This window comes from Malania oleifera, chromosome 10 (genome assembly GCF_029873635.1).
Source record: "Malania oleifera isolate guangnan ecotype guangnan chromosome 10, ASM2987363v1, whole genome shotgun sequence".
Lineage (NCBI taxonomy): Eukaryota > Viridiplantae > Streptophyta > Magnoliopsida > Santalales > Ximeniaceae > Malania > Malania oleifera.
The window spans coordinates 51,504,083-51,523,386 of NC_080426.1; the positions used below are offsets into that span (position 1 = coordinate 51,504,083).

The 19,304-nt window shown below is 34.3% G+C and overlaps 1 protein-coding gene across 1 annotated transcript; it reads left to right on the top strand.

The window, feature by feature from the left end:
• The first annotated feature begins 1,879 nt into the window (after positions 1 to 1,879).
• On the top strand, positions 1,880 to 4,240 carry LOC131166255 (NDR1/HIN1-like protein 6). The gene is made up of 2 exons (XM_058124618.1): positions 1,880 to 3,209; positions 3,760 to 4,240. Exons 1-2 carry the CDS (start codon positions 2,476 to 2,478, stop codon positions 3,773 to 3,775), a joined length of 750 nt encoding a protein of 249 aa, XP_057980601.1. The 5' UTR covers positions 1,880 to 2,475; the 3' UTR covers positions 3,776 to 4,240.
• Positions 4,241 to 19,304: the final 15,064 nt, after the last annotated feature.

The window sequence follows — 19,304 nt, forward strand, 5'->3', positions numbered from 1 at the left end:
AAGAACAAGAATCGGCAATAATTTACTATGACTTTCCTGAGATCGACACCCCAGGAAAACTACAGAAACAATCACGGAATTTCCTGCCTCCAAGTCGTAAGATAAAACCCTAAATTTCAATCTTATCCTCCACAATGACTAACTCAAAACTCATGCATCTCACCACATTTTTCAACTTCAAACTTTACTTTTCAAACTCACTGTTTTCATCCATCGTTTTCAAATACTGGTAATACAAGTCCAATCCTCTCTTTTAAAACTTTGGTTTCCCATGTTGGTAATATAAGTCCTGCATTTTCAAACCAACCCTTTTTCACTTTACCATCATCATCATCATCATCATGTTTTCATTAAAAACTTAGGGTTTTGAAGCTAACCCTTTTTAGAGTAATACTTTAAGCTCCTCGAAGCCATATTAGTGTTTGGACAGTGAGTCAATCATTGGACGACTAAAAGGGGTTTATCTTTCATTTTCTATTTCTTTTCTTTTTGAAGACAATAACTATGTAATTGCACTAGTTGTTTTGTGAACATGTCATTAGGAATGCTAAAATGCTGATCATCACCGACATATTTGGGCTAGTCACCTTCCCTACGCACAAATGTACTCATGAACTCTAAATCTATTTTTGCAGATGTTTTCAGGATTTTTCATTATTTTCCCTATTTTTTTGAAAAAAAAAAAAGACGTCACCTTTGTATTTTTAACTATTTTTACCCCTTCTCTTAGAAAAATGTTTGTTTCTTGTTTGGGGACCACCATTCTCTCTTCATTAGCAACACTGAAAAGAATGTTGCATTAACACTTGATGATTAGGCGATTAATGTTGCCTAATGACTGCGTGACTTTTGTCGCTTGAATGAGTACTTAATATTCCTGGTCCGCCTAAGTGACAAGTAATTCTTCTTGCCCAAGCAATTTTTCTATTGTGACTCTTCGGGCGATTTTCCTAACTAGGCGAGTGTTATTATTCTCCAAATTAAGGAGTGTAAAAAAAGTGCAAACATGCAAGTAATTAAAGTGTTTCTTTGGCTACAATATTTAATTTGTGTTTATAATAAATTATATTAAATTTTATTTAAATTTAATATTTGAAGTTCATGTTTCAAAAACAATTAATGTTTTAAATTTCTATCAATAAACTAAGATTAAGTTCAAATGTTTCATATTGCGCCCATTCAATTGTCTTCTCATTTTTGGTTGGAGTGGGGCGACAACATGTGGGTTGAGTGCTATTGAATTATTACTATAGCATCCAAGGGCAAAGGTCATTTGGCTTGTAGGTCTACTTTAAAAAAAAGGGCCAAATCTAAGGGAAGAGATTTGTGCTTCAAGATATTTTGAATTTCAAACATGAAACACATTAACACCCAAAAACAAAAAAATAGTAATGATAAATGGAATAGGCCAAAGAGAAATCAAATAACAAAAACTTAATAATTCACTCTTTAGATTAAATCCAGATCAATTTTTAAAAAAAGGTAGCTCGGTACACAAAACTTCTGCGTATGCAAGGGCCAGAAGAAGGGCGGACCATGATAGATATATAGTACGCAGACTATTTTTTGTGTTTAAAAATATCCCAAAAAAGGTGAAAAATTGAGAAAATAATTATAAAAAAAAAAAAAAAAGCCTAAAACGTTTCCAACCTGTCAGCTATCAGTATTTTAGCTAATGAATTAAATAATTATTGGTTGCTGACTAATTAATTATATTATTTATTCTTCTTCTATTTGTGTTAATATTATATTATTAATAATTATTTATTCTTTTTTCTATTTGGGTTGATATTATATTACTACAATTATTATGGGGATCCGAGGTGCATATTCCAGTTTTCTTTGATATACCGGAAGTGGAGAAACAGAAGACAGAGCAAAACGCGAGGATAATTGGACAAAACGACAAAAATAAACCTTCTTATCATGCCGCGCGTGAATCTCGCTGATTTCTGCCTCTCCTTTCAATAGCTCCGGCCGCCTCTCTCTCTCTCTCTCTGTTCCATTGGCCACCATCTTTCTCAATTGAAGTTAGAGAGACTTCGATCATCTTTGCGGGAATTCCAGATTCATGCTCGAAATCTCATTATAATCAGGCTAGATCTCTGCAATTCTCGTTCAAATCTCTATCCATTTTTTAAGACTGCATTGCTGAATTGCGATTCTCCGTGAGGTTCTAGTTGGTTCCCTCGAGTGATTCGATTTCCAGCTCTTCTTCAATGGTGTTTTTTAATCTTTCCAGTTTCGTGTATCCGAAGGCTCTGAATCAGATTTTGTTCATCATTTCTAATCACACATAAACTCAATTACAAAAAAAAATAAAAAATCGTCTCGTTGAGTTGAATTCCCCATCGACTTCGTTACTTTCAACATACATTTATCGAAATTCACAATTCCCCACCCCCCCCCCCCCCCGGGGGGAGTCTTTGCCTAAATTCAATCATTTTTCGATTAAATTAAAATTGAAGTTCGGGAATGGCACAACCGTCTAAACCAGTTCTACAAAAACCGCCGGGCTACAGAGATCCAACCCTCTCCGGGCACGCCGCCCCCAGGCCGCGGCCGCTGCCGCCGCGAAAACCGGTTCTCCCTCCTTCCTTCCGCCCTAAGCCGAAACGCAGAAGCTGCCGCCGCATATGTTGCTGTTCCCTCTGCATCCTCATTCTCGTCGTCCTCCTCTTCCTCGCCGCCGCGGGTGGCCTGTTCTATCTCTTCTTCGAGCCGAAGCTTCCGGTTTTCCACCTCCGGTCATTCAAAATCCGCCGGTTCAAAGTCACCGTCGAGCCGGACGGCACCTACCTCGACGCCCAAACCGTCGTCAGGATCGAAGCCAAGAACCCTAACCGGAAGCTAACGCTGTACTACGGGCGGAGTGAGCTGCAATTGAGCGAGGAGAGGGATGGGACCGAGTTGGGATCGGCGAGTCAGTCTGGGTTCACTCAGGAGAAAGGGAACGTCACGGTCCTGAAGCTGACGGCGGGAGTGAAGACTGTAGTGGAAGACGGTTTGGGAAGGAAGCTGAAGGCTGGGTACCGAAGCAAGGCGCTGGTGGTTGCGGCGGAGATTCGGACGAGGGTGGGGTTAGGTGTGGGGAGGTGGAGGATAGGGACGCTGGGGTTGAGTGTGGTGTGTGGTGGCGGTGGGGACATGAGCTTGAAAAAGCTTAAGGGAGGTGTGATGCCCAAATGCACCATTCGTATCCTCAAATGGTATGGATTCACACTTCATTTTTTTTATTTGATGGTTCCCATTTACCTTTCTTTTCTTTCCCAACTTAGATTTATGTGATTTTGGGCCGAGGAAATTTTTTCATCCCACATTCCCTTTTCATTTTCCTCCTCCTTATGTTAGACATAGCAAGCTTGAGATCTCTAATAGTTAGAATGTTCAAATAATTTTTTATAACATAGAGACATTCACTCCTACAAAAATTTGATATTAAAAAATATAAATTTTTTTCGTAATCAAAAAATTATAAGGTATATTTCCCTCTGTGTCTGTATGTCTGTATTTTAAATGTTAGATATGTGACAAATTGATTCTAAATTCATTAATATCATGTTTAATAAGTATATAAATTAGGAAATAAACATACAAAGACGTGGAGGGAAAGATCCCCATATAATTTTTTCAAGTTATGTTATATTAAATTTTTTTTGAATGTGTATAGTTGCCCCTCAAGCGCATTAATTAATTACATTTTTTTTTTTTATAACTCATACGTAGAAGGTCTAATTAGAGCTAATTGCGGAAATGCAGGATTCACATTCATTAGAAACCCTTTTGGCATGTGAAGGCCGCCAGCTTCCGCTCTCTGTTGTATTTTCTTTTTTCTTAAAAAATTGTGTGCTACAACACTCACTGAGTCACTGATATCATCTTCTTCTTTTTGTTCTTTTATAGTATTATTATTATTATTATTATATATGCAATATTCTTTTCTTTCTTAATAAGAGAGAGAGAGAAAAAGAGGGAAGGAAAAGGAATTACACGGCGATGTGATCTTTTTGTATATATTTGGGCGTTGGTGCATGGGAGCGGGCCCCAGTTGGGTGCACAATATGCCATTGGTCGGCTGGCATATTTGCATAGCTGGCATTTGTCACTCATTTGTTTATTGCTGCTAATCAATTGGCAGCCACGTACTATTTGTAACCGTTTGACTGATGTGAATGTATATAAGCCAGGGAACATGGTAATAAATGTGGGTGATACTACAATGCATTTTTTTTTCCCTTGATCATTATTGTGGATATATATATATAATAAAAGTAGTGGAGAATTTGTAAAGAGTTTATCCTCAAAACAAGGATACACCGAAAATGAGTCATTGTAATATTTATACTAATGTGGTTAAACTTATTACAATCAGACTCTAATACCAATTGTTAGAATTGGTGTGATGAGAAGAGGAGGGGGTGAATTGAGTTTTAAAATATTTTGACTAAATTTAAATATTTGTCGATTCACCATAATTTATATCTCATTCAATATACACGCGTGTATGTAAAATAATTTTAACAATGAAAACAAACATACACGTGTGCAGTATATCTCATTTAAATCAAATGTATGTATTCAAATAATTATGACATTAAATATACATTCGTAAACATGCTGAAATTGAAACAGAGTGTGTAGCAGATTGAATTCAAAACAAGGGAGAAAATCAACTTTTTGTTATTTCTCTCTCTGCACGTATTACAAACTGAAGCCTCTGTATATATAACCACAGGATGAAGATAGAAAAGAAAGAAAACAAAAGAAACAGAAAAATAGAATGAAAACCAACTAATAAAACTAACATAACTGCTATATTGTGCTGTAATAGTCCCCCTCAAGATGATGTGTAAATATTGTGCACATTCATCTTGGATAAAAGTAATGCAAAAGCTTGATAACCCAAAGGTTTAGTCATTAAATCTGCAATTTGATGAGCGGAAGAAACATGTATAGTAATGAGACCCTCTTGCAATTTCTCACGAACCAAATGGCAATCAATTTCAATATGTTTAGTTCGCTCATGAAAAGCTGGATTACTTGCCATGTGAAGGGCTGCTTGATTATTACAAAATAAGAGAGTTGGTTGATGATGAGAATGATACAAGTTAGCAAGTAAATTTTTGATCCAAATAATCTCACAAATTGTGAATGTCATTGATCTATATTCAGCTTTAGCTAAAAAACGTGAGATGATTTGTTGCTTTTTAGATTTCCATGAGACAAGATAATCCTCAATGAAAACACAATATCCACTGATGGATCTGCGAGTGTCCAAACAGCTAGCCTAATTTGAGTCTGAAAAAGCTTTTATATGAACCTTTGATGATGATGGAAAAAATAATCTTTGGCTAGGAGCAGATTTGGGATATCGCAAGATTCGCATAGCAGTGTGTAAATAAGGAATGCGAGGGGTATCCAAAAATTGACTAAGATGATGCACAACAAATGTAATATCTGGTCTGGTGTGAGTCAAATACAACAATCTTCCAATAAGTCTACAATAAGCTGAAATATCATCTACCCAATCACCAATATCTTTAGATAATTTGGTATGAGGATCCATAGGAAATGAAATAGATTTTGCAGCTAGCAGTCTAGAGTTTGAAATTAACTCTAAATAATATTTTCTTTGTGATAAAGATATGCCTTTGTTCGATCGGGCTATCTCCATTCCAAGAAAGAATTTTGCAGGCCCCAAATCCTTCAACTTAAACTCAGCACTTAGTGAACTATTAACTTGTTGAAGAAGAGTTAGATCACTACTAGCTAGAAGTATATCATCTACATACAACAACAAGGTAATGAAAGAATTTCCATCTTTCTTAGTGAACAAAGAATAATCAGCCTTAGATTGTGAAAAACCCGATGTAAACAACACAAAAGTAAATTTAGAATTCCACTGCATTGAGGCTTGCTTCAAGTCATACAAAGATTTTTGCAACTTACACACTCTTTTGTTCCCCTTGCTAAGATAAACTAGAGGAGGCTTCATAAAAACTTCCTCATCTAAGTCTCCATACAGAAATGCATTATTAACATCAAGATGAAATATATGCCAATTGTGTATCGCAACAAGTGATAATATACACCTTACAGTAACCATCTTTGCAACAGGGGAAAAAATCTAAACAAAATCCAAACCTTCCAATTAAGTATAACCTTTAGCAACCAGTCGTGCCTTGTGTCTCTCTATTGAACCACCAGAATTATATTTTGTTTTATAAACCCACTTAAACCCTATAAGAGTTTTATGATATGGTAGTGTTGTGAGAATCCAGGTGTTATTCATTTCTAATGCAGATAATTCTGCAGACATAGCATCTTTCCAATGAGCATACTGAACAGCTTGATGATAAAATGAAGGTTCAAAATCAGAAGAAATAGCAATAGAAAATGCTCTATGTGAATCAGATAATCTAGAATAAGAAAGAACTTCATAAATGCTATGTGTATTACCTGAAACAATAGCAGGATCCCTGGGAGATGATTAAGAAGCAGAAGTAGCTAAGTTGCAATGATATGATTACAGATAACCAGGCATTCTGTGCTGTTGAGTGGATTTTCGCAAAGGTGGAAATTGATTTGCATCATGTAAGGGTATATTTGTATTATAAGAAACAGGAGGAACAGATGTAATAGGAGGAATTGATGATGACAATGGGTCTGGAAAAAAAAAATATGCTCAGAAAAATTTGAAACTGGCTTGGGGAGAACTGGAACTAGACTCTCTGAAATGGTATTTGACTGAATTGAAATGTCATGTCTAGAAGTCCTATTGAAATCAGATGAGAAAGGAAATATAGATTCATGAAATATGACATCTCGAGAAACAGAAAAAAAAAAAATTTCTATTCCAAGTCATGAAGTTTATAACCTTTTATACTAGATGGATGCCCTATAAAGATACATTGTCTTACTCTTGAAGAAAATTTTGATCTAGAATGGGTAAGAGTTGATGCATAACATAAACATTCAAAAACTTTTAAATGTTTATATGCTGGAATAGAATTATACAAAACTTCATGTGGAGATTTGTTATTCAAAATTAAGGATGGAAATCTATTAATAAGATATGTTGCAGTGAGTATGCTTTCTCCCCAGAAAATCAAAGGCATGTTTGATTGAAATTTTAAAGATCTTGCTACATTTAAAAAATGTTGATGCTTTCTCTCAACTATAGAATTTTGTTGAGGTGTTTCTACAATGATACTTGATGCAAAATTCCTTTTGAATGAAAAAAATTTATCATGTTGAACTCTAAACCGTTATCATATCTTACACATTTTATTTTTGTCTCAAACTGTGTTTCAACCAGATTATAAAAGGCAATAAAAATATTTTGAACTTCAGATTTCTTTTTCATTAAGTAGGTCCAAGTGATTCTAGAATGATCATCCACTAGAGTAAGAAAATATCTAAAACCATTATGAGTTGGAACAAAAAATGGTCCCCATATATCAACACGAACAAGATTGAAAGAAAAACTTTTATTATATGAATGAATCTCAAAAGAAAGTCCTTTTTGTTTAGCCATAGGACAAATTGTACAACGGTCAATAGTTTTGTCTGAAAAAGTAATATCTGATACATGTTTTGAAAGAAAATTCAATTGGGACATAGAAGGATGTCCTAATCTGTTATGCCAGACTTTGGAGTTTATGAGAGAGTTCACAATATTGGATGTTGGTGGAAATTCAACAGCATTAACAGCCGATTGTTGCAAGATGTATAACCCGGCAGATTTTCTAGCAATCCCAATCATCCTCCATGGGGTAAATTCCTGAATAAAACAAACATCAGGTAAGAAAATAAAAACACATTTCTAAGATGAAGTAAGCTTACTAACCGAAAGCGAGTTATATGAAAAAGATGGTACACAATGTACATCTTTAAGAGTTAAACATTCAGATAGTTTAACTGTGCCAAAGTGAGTAACTGGGGCAATGGTTCCATTTGGGAGCATAACAGTAGTGTTCAAAAACTTTGTTATAGAAGTAAAATTATCAACGGAATGAACAATATGGTCTGTAGCACCAATGTCTATAATCCAATGATGCTGAGATGTTGATGAAGTTACTGAACAATTCAAAGAAAAAACTAGAAAGTATCATACCTTGGATGTTCTGTGGAGGATTAGTGGAAATAACATTGGTTGTTTGATGGCTAATGGGTTTATCAGGTTATGAGTGGATTAGAGCTAATAATTTTTGACAGTCCTATTGAGAGAAAGGCAAATTATTATAAGATTCAAAGATTGTATCAAGAAGATGACTTATAACTTGATTAGTTGATGAAGACTTTCCTTTCTGTTGAGAATTACTGAATTTAAAACCTGGAGGATAGCCATGTATTCTATAACATTTGTCAACTGTGTGATTATTCAAACCACAATGAGTGCAAAACAATTTTGTTTTCCTTGGTTGCTAATTTTCAGAAGCGAACTTGCGACCTAAAAATTTCAATTCTAGCACTTTACTCATAAGAGCAACTGTGTCAATTACCCCAGGTTTGCAAACTTCTCTTTGTTTTTCTTCTTGGACCATTAAAGAAAAAATTTTATTTATTTCAGTTAGGGGTTCCATCATTAGAATCTGCCCTCTAATGTGAGAAAAAACTTCATTCAATCCCATAAAGAATTGAATTACATGCTGTTTATCCTGATATTTCAAGAATTCCTGAATGGCATCACAATTATGTACATGTTCTTAGTATACCACAAGAACAAGTGGGAATCTGATTATAGTCAGCTAATTCGTTCCATAAAGACTTAAATTTTGTATAGTAATCCCTTACCGACATGTTTTCTTGAACTAACATTGATAAATCCTTTTGAAATTGAAAAATTCTTGACCCACTTCCTTGCGTGAACCTGTTCTTGAGATCCTGCCACATATCCGTAGCAGTGTTGGAACAAATGATGTTGGCTCTAATCTCTCTCAATACTAAATTGATGATCCAAGAAGAAACCATGTTATTGTATCTTTTCCACAGAGCATTTGAAGCATCTGTTGAAGCTGGACGAACAATTGTTCCATTCACAAAACCAATTTGTTCTTTGCTTTCAAGGCCATCATCATGGATCTACTTCATGTATGATAATTGTCCCTAGTGAGGACATTTAAAACTAGTATTGTACCTGGTGAATCACCACTCTGTAAGTGGTATGGATTGTTTTCTTCACTTGTATTATTCATTGAAATGAAAGAAGTGGACATTGCAGTGATGGCAGTGATGCTACGCAGCTTTCTTTTCTTTCTTGCTCTGATACCATGAAACAGAGTGTGTAGCAGATTGAATTCAAAACAAGGGAGAAAATCAACTTTCTGTTATTTCTCTCTCTGCACGTATTACAAACTGAAGCCTCTGTTTATATAACCAGAGGAAGAAGATAGAAAAGAAAGAAAACAAAAGAAACAGAAAAACAGAATGAAAAACAACTAATAAAACTAACAAAACTGTTATACTGTGCTATAATAGAAATTATAGTGTAGAAATTTAAATAAGATAGAGAGAGAGTGACACACGATATTTGTTATCGAAGTTCGGCCAAACCAGTCTACATCCCCACTTTGGGCATACCCCCCCCCCCCCGCCAAGGATTACATAATCTCTGCTCACTTAAATAGGCGGAGTAGAAACCGTTACAACCTTTCCTTACAGGGCAAGGTAAACCCCAACTCAATTACAATGCTGAGCCCAACTTGTCTCCCTTACGGGGCGAAGACTCCCCAATTCAATTTCCCGGACTGAACCTAATAGGTCTCACTTACGGGGTTAAGAATCCTCAATTCAATTTATCGAGCTGAACCAAATCGGTCTCGCTTGCGGGGCCGAGATTTTCTAGTTCAATTCCGAGTTGAGCCCAACAGATACATTAAAAATATTTTTCGTACATATAAACATGTTTTTAAATACAAGCAGAGATGTACATCATTAACTCTCAAATACATATACTCTCATATGATATGAGTTATATTCAGTAGAGAACGGGTGTTTTCTCAAAACAAAATATTCAATCTCTGAGAAATGATGTGTATGATAAAATACTCAAAGATATGACCCTAAAAAATTTTTCTCTCAAAAATATATTTCAATAAAAATATAGAAAAACCTAGGGTTTTTCTCTTCAACAAATTTTGTACAAATAAAATTATATGAATATTTATAAATGAGAAATATGTTCTCGAACAAAGATTTTTACAAATAAAAATATTTGGAGAATCTGGAGTTTTAAGTTTAAAGATATTTGTGCAATAAATGTAATTAAAAAACAAACGCTCAAACAAAATACTCTCTTTAAAAATATTTCAAAGAACGTAACAAAGAGAGTTGGAGAGTATGAAAAATTTAACCCCAAAATGATTTTTGAAATAAAAGAGCATGTGAGAGAACTTTGATTAAGTAAAAAATTTAAGAGAAAAAGTTTGCTAATCAAATTTCTTGATTTAAGTTATGAAAGGGGTATTATTATATATGTTTGTTTGAGGTGTTCAAACACTTTTGATAGTGTAGATTAGGATGGAGTGATTGCCTTGTGGGTATGTTAAATAGGTATTTAGCATTAATAAAGTGTTTTTTAAATGAAAGGAATTGAAATGAGGAGATAATGAATTAACTAAAATGAACTTATTATGCCGAGATGAGGGGATGATGAACCGGATAAAATGAGTTCATTATGTCAAATTTTGTTTAAGGTTTTAAGATAAATACCCTAGTGCATAAGGGATACTCTTGGAATTGAGGTTGCGAGAATAGAATCGTGAAAATCATCAAAATATTGATTAGAAGAGGGGAAGAAAGAAATAAGATAAGAGGGTGAATCAAAGATGAGAGAGAGAGAGAGAGAGAGAGAGAGAGAGAGAGAGAGAGGGAGAGATGCATTAGGCTTATTTAATGCTAGGCTATTACATTTTAATGTATGTTGGGTTTAAAAGTTCTTTACAATATATATATATATATATATATATATATATATATATATAATATAATATTGTCGCAACGGTCTGAAAAATGATTCAGAATGACGAGAAATAATAATATTAAAAGTTTGATGAAGTCGCCTCTAATTTGTTATTTGCCTAAGTGCTGTTAGTTCACCTAATTACGACTCATTGATTGATTTCTAGATTAATCTTAAGGCCAAAAAACCAGTAGTTCAATTATGTGAGGATAAGGTACTAACACCCTTTCTACGAACAATGCTTAATTAACCATGAAATATTCCAAAATTGAATCTAATAACCTTTAATTAACTCATTAAAAATAAATAAATATTAAAATTTTAAAAAATAAAATAAAATAATGTGCGATTTAGAAATATATAATAAAATCTCCAAAGAAGGGGTCTTATTAGATAAACCTCCCTAAGAACTACTATGGGGGAGGTTTGAAATACTTTTTTACCATTTGTTTAATCATTGAGACGCAAAAAGGAAAAAAAAAATATAGAGATAATAATTAAGCAAATTCATCAAATTTGATAAAAAAAATAATATTTAAAATATTATCAAAATTTTCCAACATTTTTTATAATTTTTTGAAAGTTTTCTAACATTTTTTTTGCAATTTTCTGAGATTTTTAAACACTTTTTTCCTTCATTTTTGATATTTTTATTTTCCCATTTTTTTATTACCCAGGTCAAAATAACTCAAATAATTTTATTTATTTATTTGTTTTCTAATTTTCAAATATTTTTTTCTAATTTTTTTCTGATTTTATAACTATTTTTTCCTATTTTTAAAAAGTAAAAATTAATTAAAAATATATATTTAAATAAAATAAAATGAATCAGCAGTTTAGACGGGTTAGACCAGTTCAATCGGTCTGAATTGGATCAAAAGGTCAACTCGGGTTAACTCAAGTCAAATCAACCGATTGAGGAAGAGTAATCACGTGTCAGCCAGCGGTGGCGTCATGTGACACTGCTTATTATTTATTATTATTATTATTAAATTTCTTGCATGACATCACCTGCAACATGACAACAATGGAAGATTTTGGAATTTGATTAAGTGGTTTTTTTTTTTTTTTGGGAAAGCAGCTAATGCTAGTAGAAGATGGATATTCTAAGAGCGCCAATAGTAGTCACTTGGAGCACCATTTGTATACAAAGACATGAGTGAGAAGATGGAGGATTTTGTAAAGACAAAGAAGGTAGGGAATGAGATGGTAAACAAAGGAAAGGGGCAAACAGTTATGAGGAGAGATGTTTCTCTCATAGGAAAAAAAAAAATTAGGTCCTCCGAAAGAAACAAAGTAATTCTCTCATTAGACTCTCTCATTTAATAAAAACACATTAAACAGTGAGTATCACATAATAGAACCAACATATTTGCATTATTTAGTGTATTTTCATTGAATGAGAGGATGTATGGGAGGACCAACCGGAGGACCTCCTAATATTTTCTCCTCTCATAGATGGCTTTCCTGATGAGCCTTTCTCCGGTTGCCACGTGTTTTAATACTTTTCCCCATGTGTATGTGTTCACGCACGATTTTTTTTTTTTAGGATGAAAACTTAGAGGTTCCATGTAAGCATTTCTATTAGACATAAAGGCGTATGAAAATGATCGAAAATTTGAAAGTTGGACTAAAACAGAATTGTTTGACATTTTTATGATGATTATTATTTTTTTTGTTTCAAATCCTAATTTAAAGTAATAAAAAAAATTGATTTTGGTTTTGGTTTTACTAAAAAACCTGAACCGAAGAAATCCAAAAATCATGTATGTATAGTAATTATTATTAATTTTATATGTTTCAATGATAAATTAACATTCATTTTCTAAATTTTTGGCTTAAAATGTAAATAATATAATGCTGGGATGCAGGTCTAAGAGAAACTAGAAAGGGTTTAATAAAGAAGGGCAGACTCCCCGCGAGTTTAACCGAATTAACCAAATTTTGAACCCATTGAGAATGTTAATAGTTTCTAACAAGAGGATAATTATGCACCTTATAAATTATTTAAAGTGGTTATGTAGTGATTATTTTAGTTTAGGAGAATATTGTGCAATATGTGTCTAATGCATTTTAGCCTTAAAAAGGTAAAATAAAAAATTTCATAAAAACATTAAAAGAAAATGACAAGAATGGAATAAAAAATATTCATTTTTTCATGTCTTTTTTCTTGTCCTTCTTGGCTCTTGTCTAGCTTGGAGCTAATTCAATCTGGGCCCTCCAATTTGAACAAGAAGATCCTAGAGATTGAAATATTTGACGTAAAATTCTTTGATATGTCTGGCATTTTATGCCAAACACATTCCCACTATTTACTCTAATATCGTTTGATTTAAGATCAGTAACAAAAACAATTGTCTAGATGTTAGATTATTGAATTTTGCGAAAAATAAAACATAAAAAAACAAAAAATAAAAAACAAAACAAAACAAAACAATACATTAAGCATAGGATCTAAAAAAATATTATTGCCAAATCCTCATAAAAATTGAAACTATGCCTCTAAAAGTGGTACTTACGAGATTTAATCTTAACCCTTTATTTATAAAAGATTAGAACCAAAAACATAGAAGTCCCAAAAAGAATAAAATGCTAGTTTGTGTGAACAGCATATGCAACATTGATACGAATATAAATCACTATAGTAATTAAATCTGTTATACTAAGTTACAAACTTACAATCCTTAAGAGGGTTTTGTGTGAGCAATACATATGTCACAGTGATGGAAGCATAAATTAGTGTAGTAACTAAACTTGTTATACAAAGCTGCTTACATTCCTTGAAATGGTTTAATCTTAACCTTTTGGTTATAAAAGATTAGGGCAAAAGACATAGAAGCACTAAAAAGAAGAAAATATTAGGGCCCATTTGATATTTCTTCCTTGAGCCTCTAACTCCATCTGCACCACATGCTCGTTACTGTTGCAGTTTTTTGGCACTTGTTTCTTTTCTTCTTCCTGAGTACGCCGCAACATGTCTTTCTTATTGAAAACTACGTCTCTAGTAATCACCACTTTATTTGCCATCGGATTCCACAACTTGAACCCTTTCACACCTTTCTAATATTCCAAAAAGAAGCATTGTTTATGCTTCGTCTTAAGCTTTGATCTCTTCTCACCAAGAATGAGCACATAGACTGGACACCCAAATACTCTCAAGTCGACGTAGTCTACCTCGTTACCTATTCACACCTCCTCAGCAACTTTCCCATCTTGTGATGCCCTTGGTTATCTGTTAACCAAGAAACAAGTCATAGTCACCGCCTCGGCCCACAAATTCTTAGTGAGCCCAATATTCAACCTGAGATACTGAGCCCTTTCAGCTAAGGTTCGGTTCATCCTTTCTGCCACACCATTTTGTTGTGGTGTCTTATGTACTGTAAAATGTCTCTTTGTATCATGTTGCTTGCACAACTCTTTGAAGATCGAGTTTGTGTTCTCAGTGTCTTTGTCTAACCTAAGGCACTTAATCTTTCTCCTGGTTTGGTTTTTCACCTCAAACTTTCCACAATTTAAACTTGGCAAATCTCTCTAACTTGTGCCACATAAAGTACACCAAGACCTTTCGTGAGTAATCATCAATGAAACTCACAAAGCACATATGTCTCCCTCGTGATGCTACTCTCACTGGCCCCTAAACATCCGAATGAACAAAGTATACCCTCCATCTTGTGCATGGTTGCCATAAAATGAACCCTATTCTACTTCCTACGCACACAATACTTGCATAAATCTAGCTTGCATGATTTGACCCCCTTTAAAAGATTTCTCTTGTGAAGCTCCTTCATTCCACGCTCACCCATATGCCCTAACCGCATATGTCACAGAACAGTAGGCCTGGCAAAACAGGCGGGCAGGCCGGGTCACTAACGGGCCGGGTCATAAACGGGCGGGTCATTAACGGGTCGATGTTAAATGGATCACACACATGCCAACCCTAACCCGCCCATTTAATAAACGGGCGGGTAACGGGTCACCCGTTTAAAAAATATGATTTTTTTATTTTAAAAATTTTAAAAATTTCATATAAAATGACATTTTGTTTTTTAAAAAACTGTATTTTATTTATTAATTTCTAAATAAAAAGAACATAAAATGTAAAAAAAAAATACATCCTGAATACAATTTTTAAAAAATGTAAAATTAAAAAAAACACACACACAGTCACCACACCAGATCCGCGCGTCTGTGGTTCGTTCGAAGGAGACGATGACTGCCGACTGGTAGCCTGGCAGATCCGGCACGTAGCGGCGCACCAGTCACCAGAGGAGAGGAAAGACTGCCGGAGGGAGAGGAGAATCTGAGAGACAGAGAGAGTGAGAGCTGAGAGCCGAGAGTCGAGAGCCGAGAGCCTCTCTCAAAGACGATCCAAACGCCAGACAAGGAGACTGGAGACTGGAGTGGACTGTGGTCCGTGGAGAGGCGCGGCGCTGGTTAGGGTTAGGGTTTCTTTTTTTCAAGTGTGTGTGATTGTGTTTGGGAAGATTGAAGAGTCGAAGACCGAAGAAGACGAAGAGGGAACCGTGAGTCGTGACTCACTGACTCAGTGCGGCACTGAGGCCTGAGTCGCGTGAAGGGCCGAACCGCCGAAGGCATAGCGAATTAACCCACTTAACCCGTTTATAAACGGGTTGATCCGGACCCGCCCAATTATTAATTGGGTTAATATTCTTAAACCCGAACCCGTTTTAAACGGACGGGTCCGGGTGACCCGACGGGTTATGACCCGTTTTGCCAGGCCTACAAAACAGTATTGTCTGACTCAAAATCTCAGTTGCAACTCCACCTACAACTGTAGTACCTAGCAGTGTATAGATATTCTCCAGTACTTTCAGACCCTTCATCACAGTCTGAACACCCATGCTTACCTTCATTACCCCACTTTTAGACTTATAACTAAACCCGTCACAGTCTAAAGAGCCCAATGAAATCAAATTCTTTCTCAACTCTGGTATGTGCCTAACATTACATAACGTCTTCACCACACCATCTACATCTTGATTATGATGTTCCCTATTCTGAAAACTTTGCAGGCAGCATCGTTTCCTATCAGAACAAAACCAAAATTCACTAATTTGTAGGTGGTGAACCAATATTTGTTGGGCATCATATGATAAGAGCACGCCGAATCTAAGATCCAATCATCCGAGAGCCCATCTGAATTGGATGAAATTAAAAGCATATCACCATCACTGCTCCCAAAGTCTCCTTCTTCAACTACATTCGTCATGTTTGATGAACCTTCTTTATTTTTAGCATTCCCCTTCTTCCTCTATAGACAATCCGATTTTATATGCCCCTTTTTTCCGCACTTAAAAACACCTTACATCCTTCCTCTTCCTGGAATTGGACCAAGCCTTATTGTTACTCAGTCCACATCGAAACTTGTTTCTCCCACGATCATAATTACCTTTCACCACAAGCCATTCACCTTAAGAATTCTCGTTGCCAACCTTCTTCCTCTAATGGAAACTCAACAAGGCACTCGTAATATCCTCCAACTTCAGAGTTTCTTTTCCCCCATGTCAGAATCATAACCAAATTCGCATACGTAGGAGACGTAGGTAGGGAATTCAGCAGCATCAACGCTTTGTCTTCATCCTCGAACTTCACCTGATTGAATATATTGATGTATTGATTTAGATCCGAACTCTCTGTCATCTTAAGCTCATAAAGTTTCTGCTTAAGATACAACTTGTTCGTTAATAATTTGGACATATACTGACTCTATAGTTTTAGCCAAACCGCCGCTAGCGATTCATCATCCATGACGTAATACATCATGTCATTGGCTAGACAAAACCTGATAGTAGCCATAACTTTCACTTCCAACTCTTTCCAACTCATGTCGTCCATGTCTTCCAGCTGTTTTCCATATAGTGCATTCACCATACCTTACTGCACCAACAAATCCTCAACCCTCCTCTACCAAAGTTTGAAATTTCTCGTTCCATCAAACTTAACATCGAATTTCGTCAAAGAAATCTCAACCATTGCAACCAATAACTCTAAAACCAATTTATTGTGCAAAGTGGTTGAATGCCAATGGGCACCAGAAACCACAAATTAAATCAGAACGTGCGATGCAAGCAACCAATGATGAATATATGGAAACACAATCACACAAGCGCAATTAATAAAGCAATAAAACACATGACACAAGAATTTACATGGTTCGCCACTGTGTCAATGTCCATGGGAACAAGCGGCTAAATTTTCACTACCAATCATCAAGGGTTACAAAATATAGTTTATATTCTAACCCTATGCGTACAGAAGACTTAGAAATTCCCTAAAGTACCCCTGTAGCAAATCCTAAAGGAAAAACCTCTGAATCCCCCAATCTATTGATCTTCTCGATTCAAAATCCATGTTTAGCCCCGAACAAAAACCGTCGGACAGTTTCGGCAAGCCGTCGACGGTGTGGACTAAAATCGTCGATAGTTTCACTAAAACTGTCGACGGTTATCTCATGATACCAAACCGTCGATCACACTGTCGACCAAACAGTCGATGATTTCTTCCTGCAACCTATTTCATTGTTATTTGCTTCACAATACTTTCTTGGTGCATGCATTCCACTCAATATGAGTCACATATCCAACAAATATGTCTAGCATTTTATGCCAAACACATTCCCACCATTCAGTCTAATATCGTTTGATGTAAGACCAGTAACAAAAGCGATTATATGGATGTTTATTATTGAATTTTGAAAAATAAAAAAAAATAATATAAAAAAAAAACTAAACAATACATTAAGCATAGGATCTAAAAAATATTATTGCCCAATCCTAATAAAAACTGAAACTATGCCTCTAAAAGTGGTACTATACTTAACTATATCCTTTTTAAGAAGATTGAATCTTGACCTTTTATTTATAAAAGATTAGAACCAAAAACATAGAAGTCCTAAAAAGAATAAAATGCTAGTTTGTGTGAATCGTGCATATGCAACATTGATACGAATAGAAATCACTATAGTAACTAAATTTGTTATACTAAGTTACATACTTACATTCCTTAAGAGGGTTTTGTGTGAGCAATATTTATGTCACATTGATGGGAGCAAAAATCATTGTAGTAACAAAACTTGTTATACTAAGTTACTTACATTTCTTGAGATGGTTTAATCTTAACCTTCTAGTTATAAAAGATTAGGACAAAAGACATAGAAGCACTAAAAAGAACAAAATATTAGGGGCCATTTGATTGCAAATATAAATATATTTTTTATTTTTATTTTTTAAAAAAATATTAAAAAAATATTTTATTTTTAAATATTTTAACATTTGTCTTACAAAAAGGTTACAAATAAAGAGTGTACTTAAATGTAGAAAACAATGTTTTATTTTTTATTTCTAAATTTTAAAAGAATCACGAAAAGATAACTTGTTTTTTAATTTTTCAACATTTATATAAGATAATATTTAGAATCATAGATTTTAGTCTTGAATTTTGATTTGCTTGGATTTAGAAAAATTTGTCACCATAATCCATATAAATTAAGTTTAAGATCGTCATGCTTCCAATGACAAAATAAGAGTAAGAAATGTAGAAAAACAATGAGAAGTTTTCCAACTTTTCTATATAAATTTAAGAAATTGAAAAATAAGATCACAATTTTGTAATTATTTTAAAAATTAGAAATAAAAAATAAAGCTATTTCCATAAGCAAGTAGTGTTTAAATTATTTAATGTCACTCATTCATTTCAATACAAATATTATAAAAATGAAAAACTAATTATTTTTTGTAATTTTAAAAAATAAAAATAAAAATTCGCAATTAAATGGCCCCTTAATTTGCGTGAAGAGCACACGTGTTGCATAAATGTGAACAAAATTCACTAACAAAGGGTCTAATCTTAGCCCACTATTTATAAAAAAGATTATAATAAAAGACATTAAAACCCTAAAATATATATATATATATGCAAGTTTGGATGAATAGTACACATGCTATATTTATGTGAATTGAAGTTAGTAGAGTAATTAAACATATTATACTCAGTAACATCTTTTGGGAGGATTTAATCTTAGCTTAGCTCTCTATTTATAGAATACTAAGACGAGAGACATAGAAGCCCTCTAATTTGTTGAACAGTGACATTAATTTATCTATGCCGCTTTATAATGTGTCTTGAGAAATTGCATTGCTCATGGACAATGCAATTTTGGGAGTTGGAATTTTAGAATCTTCCTATATAGTGGGTCTGAAAATTGATACAATATATTATGACTCGAAGATTTTAAATCCTGCATGGAGGGACAGCCCTTGGCAGGTCCTTCTCTTAAAATCATATCCTATCCATTTTGGAAGTTGAGTTTAGAGTCATATCC

Coding starts and splice junctions, on each gene's coding strand:
- LOC131166255 (XM_058124618.1), top strand. CDS start 2,476: ATGGCACAACCGTCTAAACCAGTTCTACAAAAACCGCCGGGCTACAGA.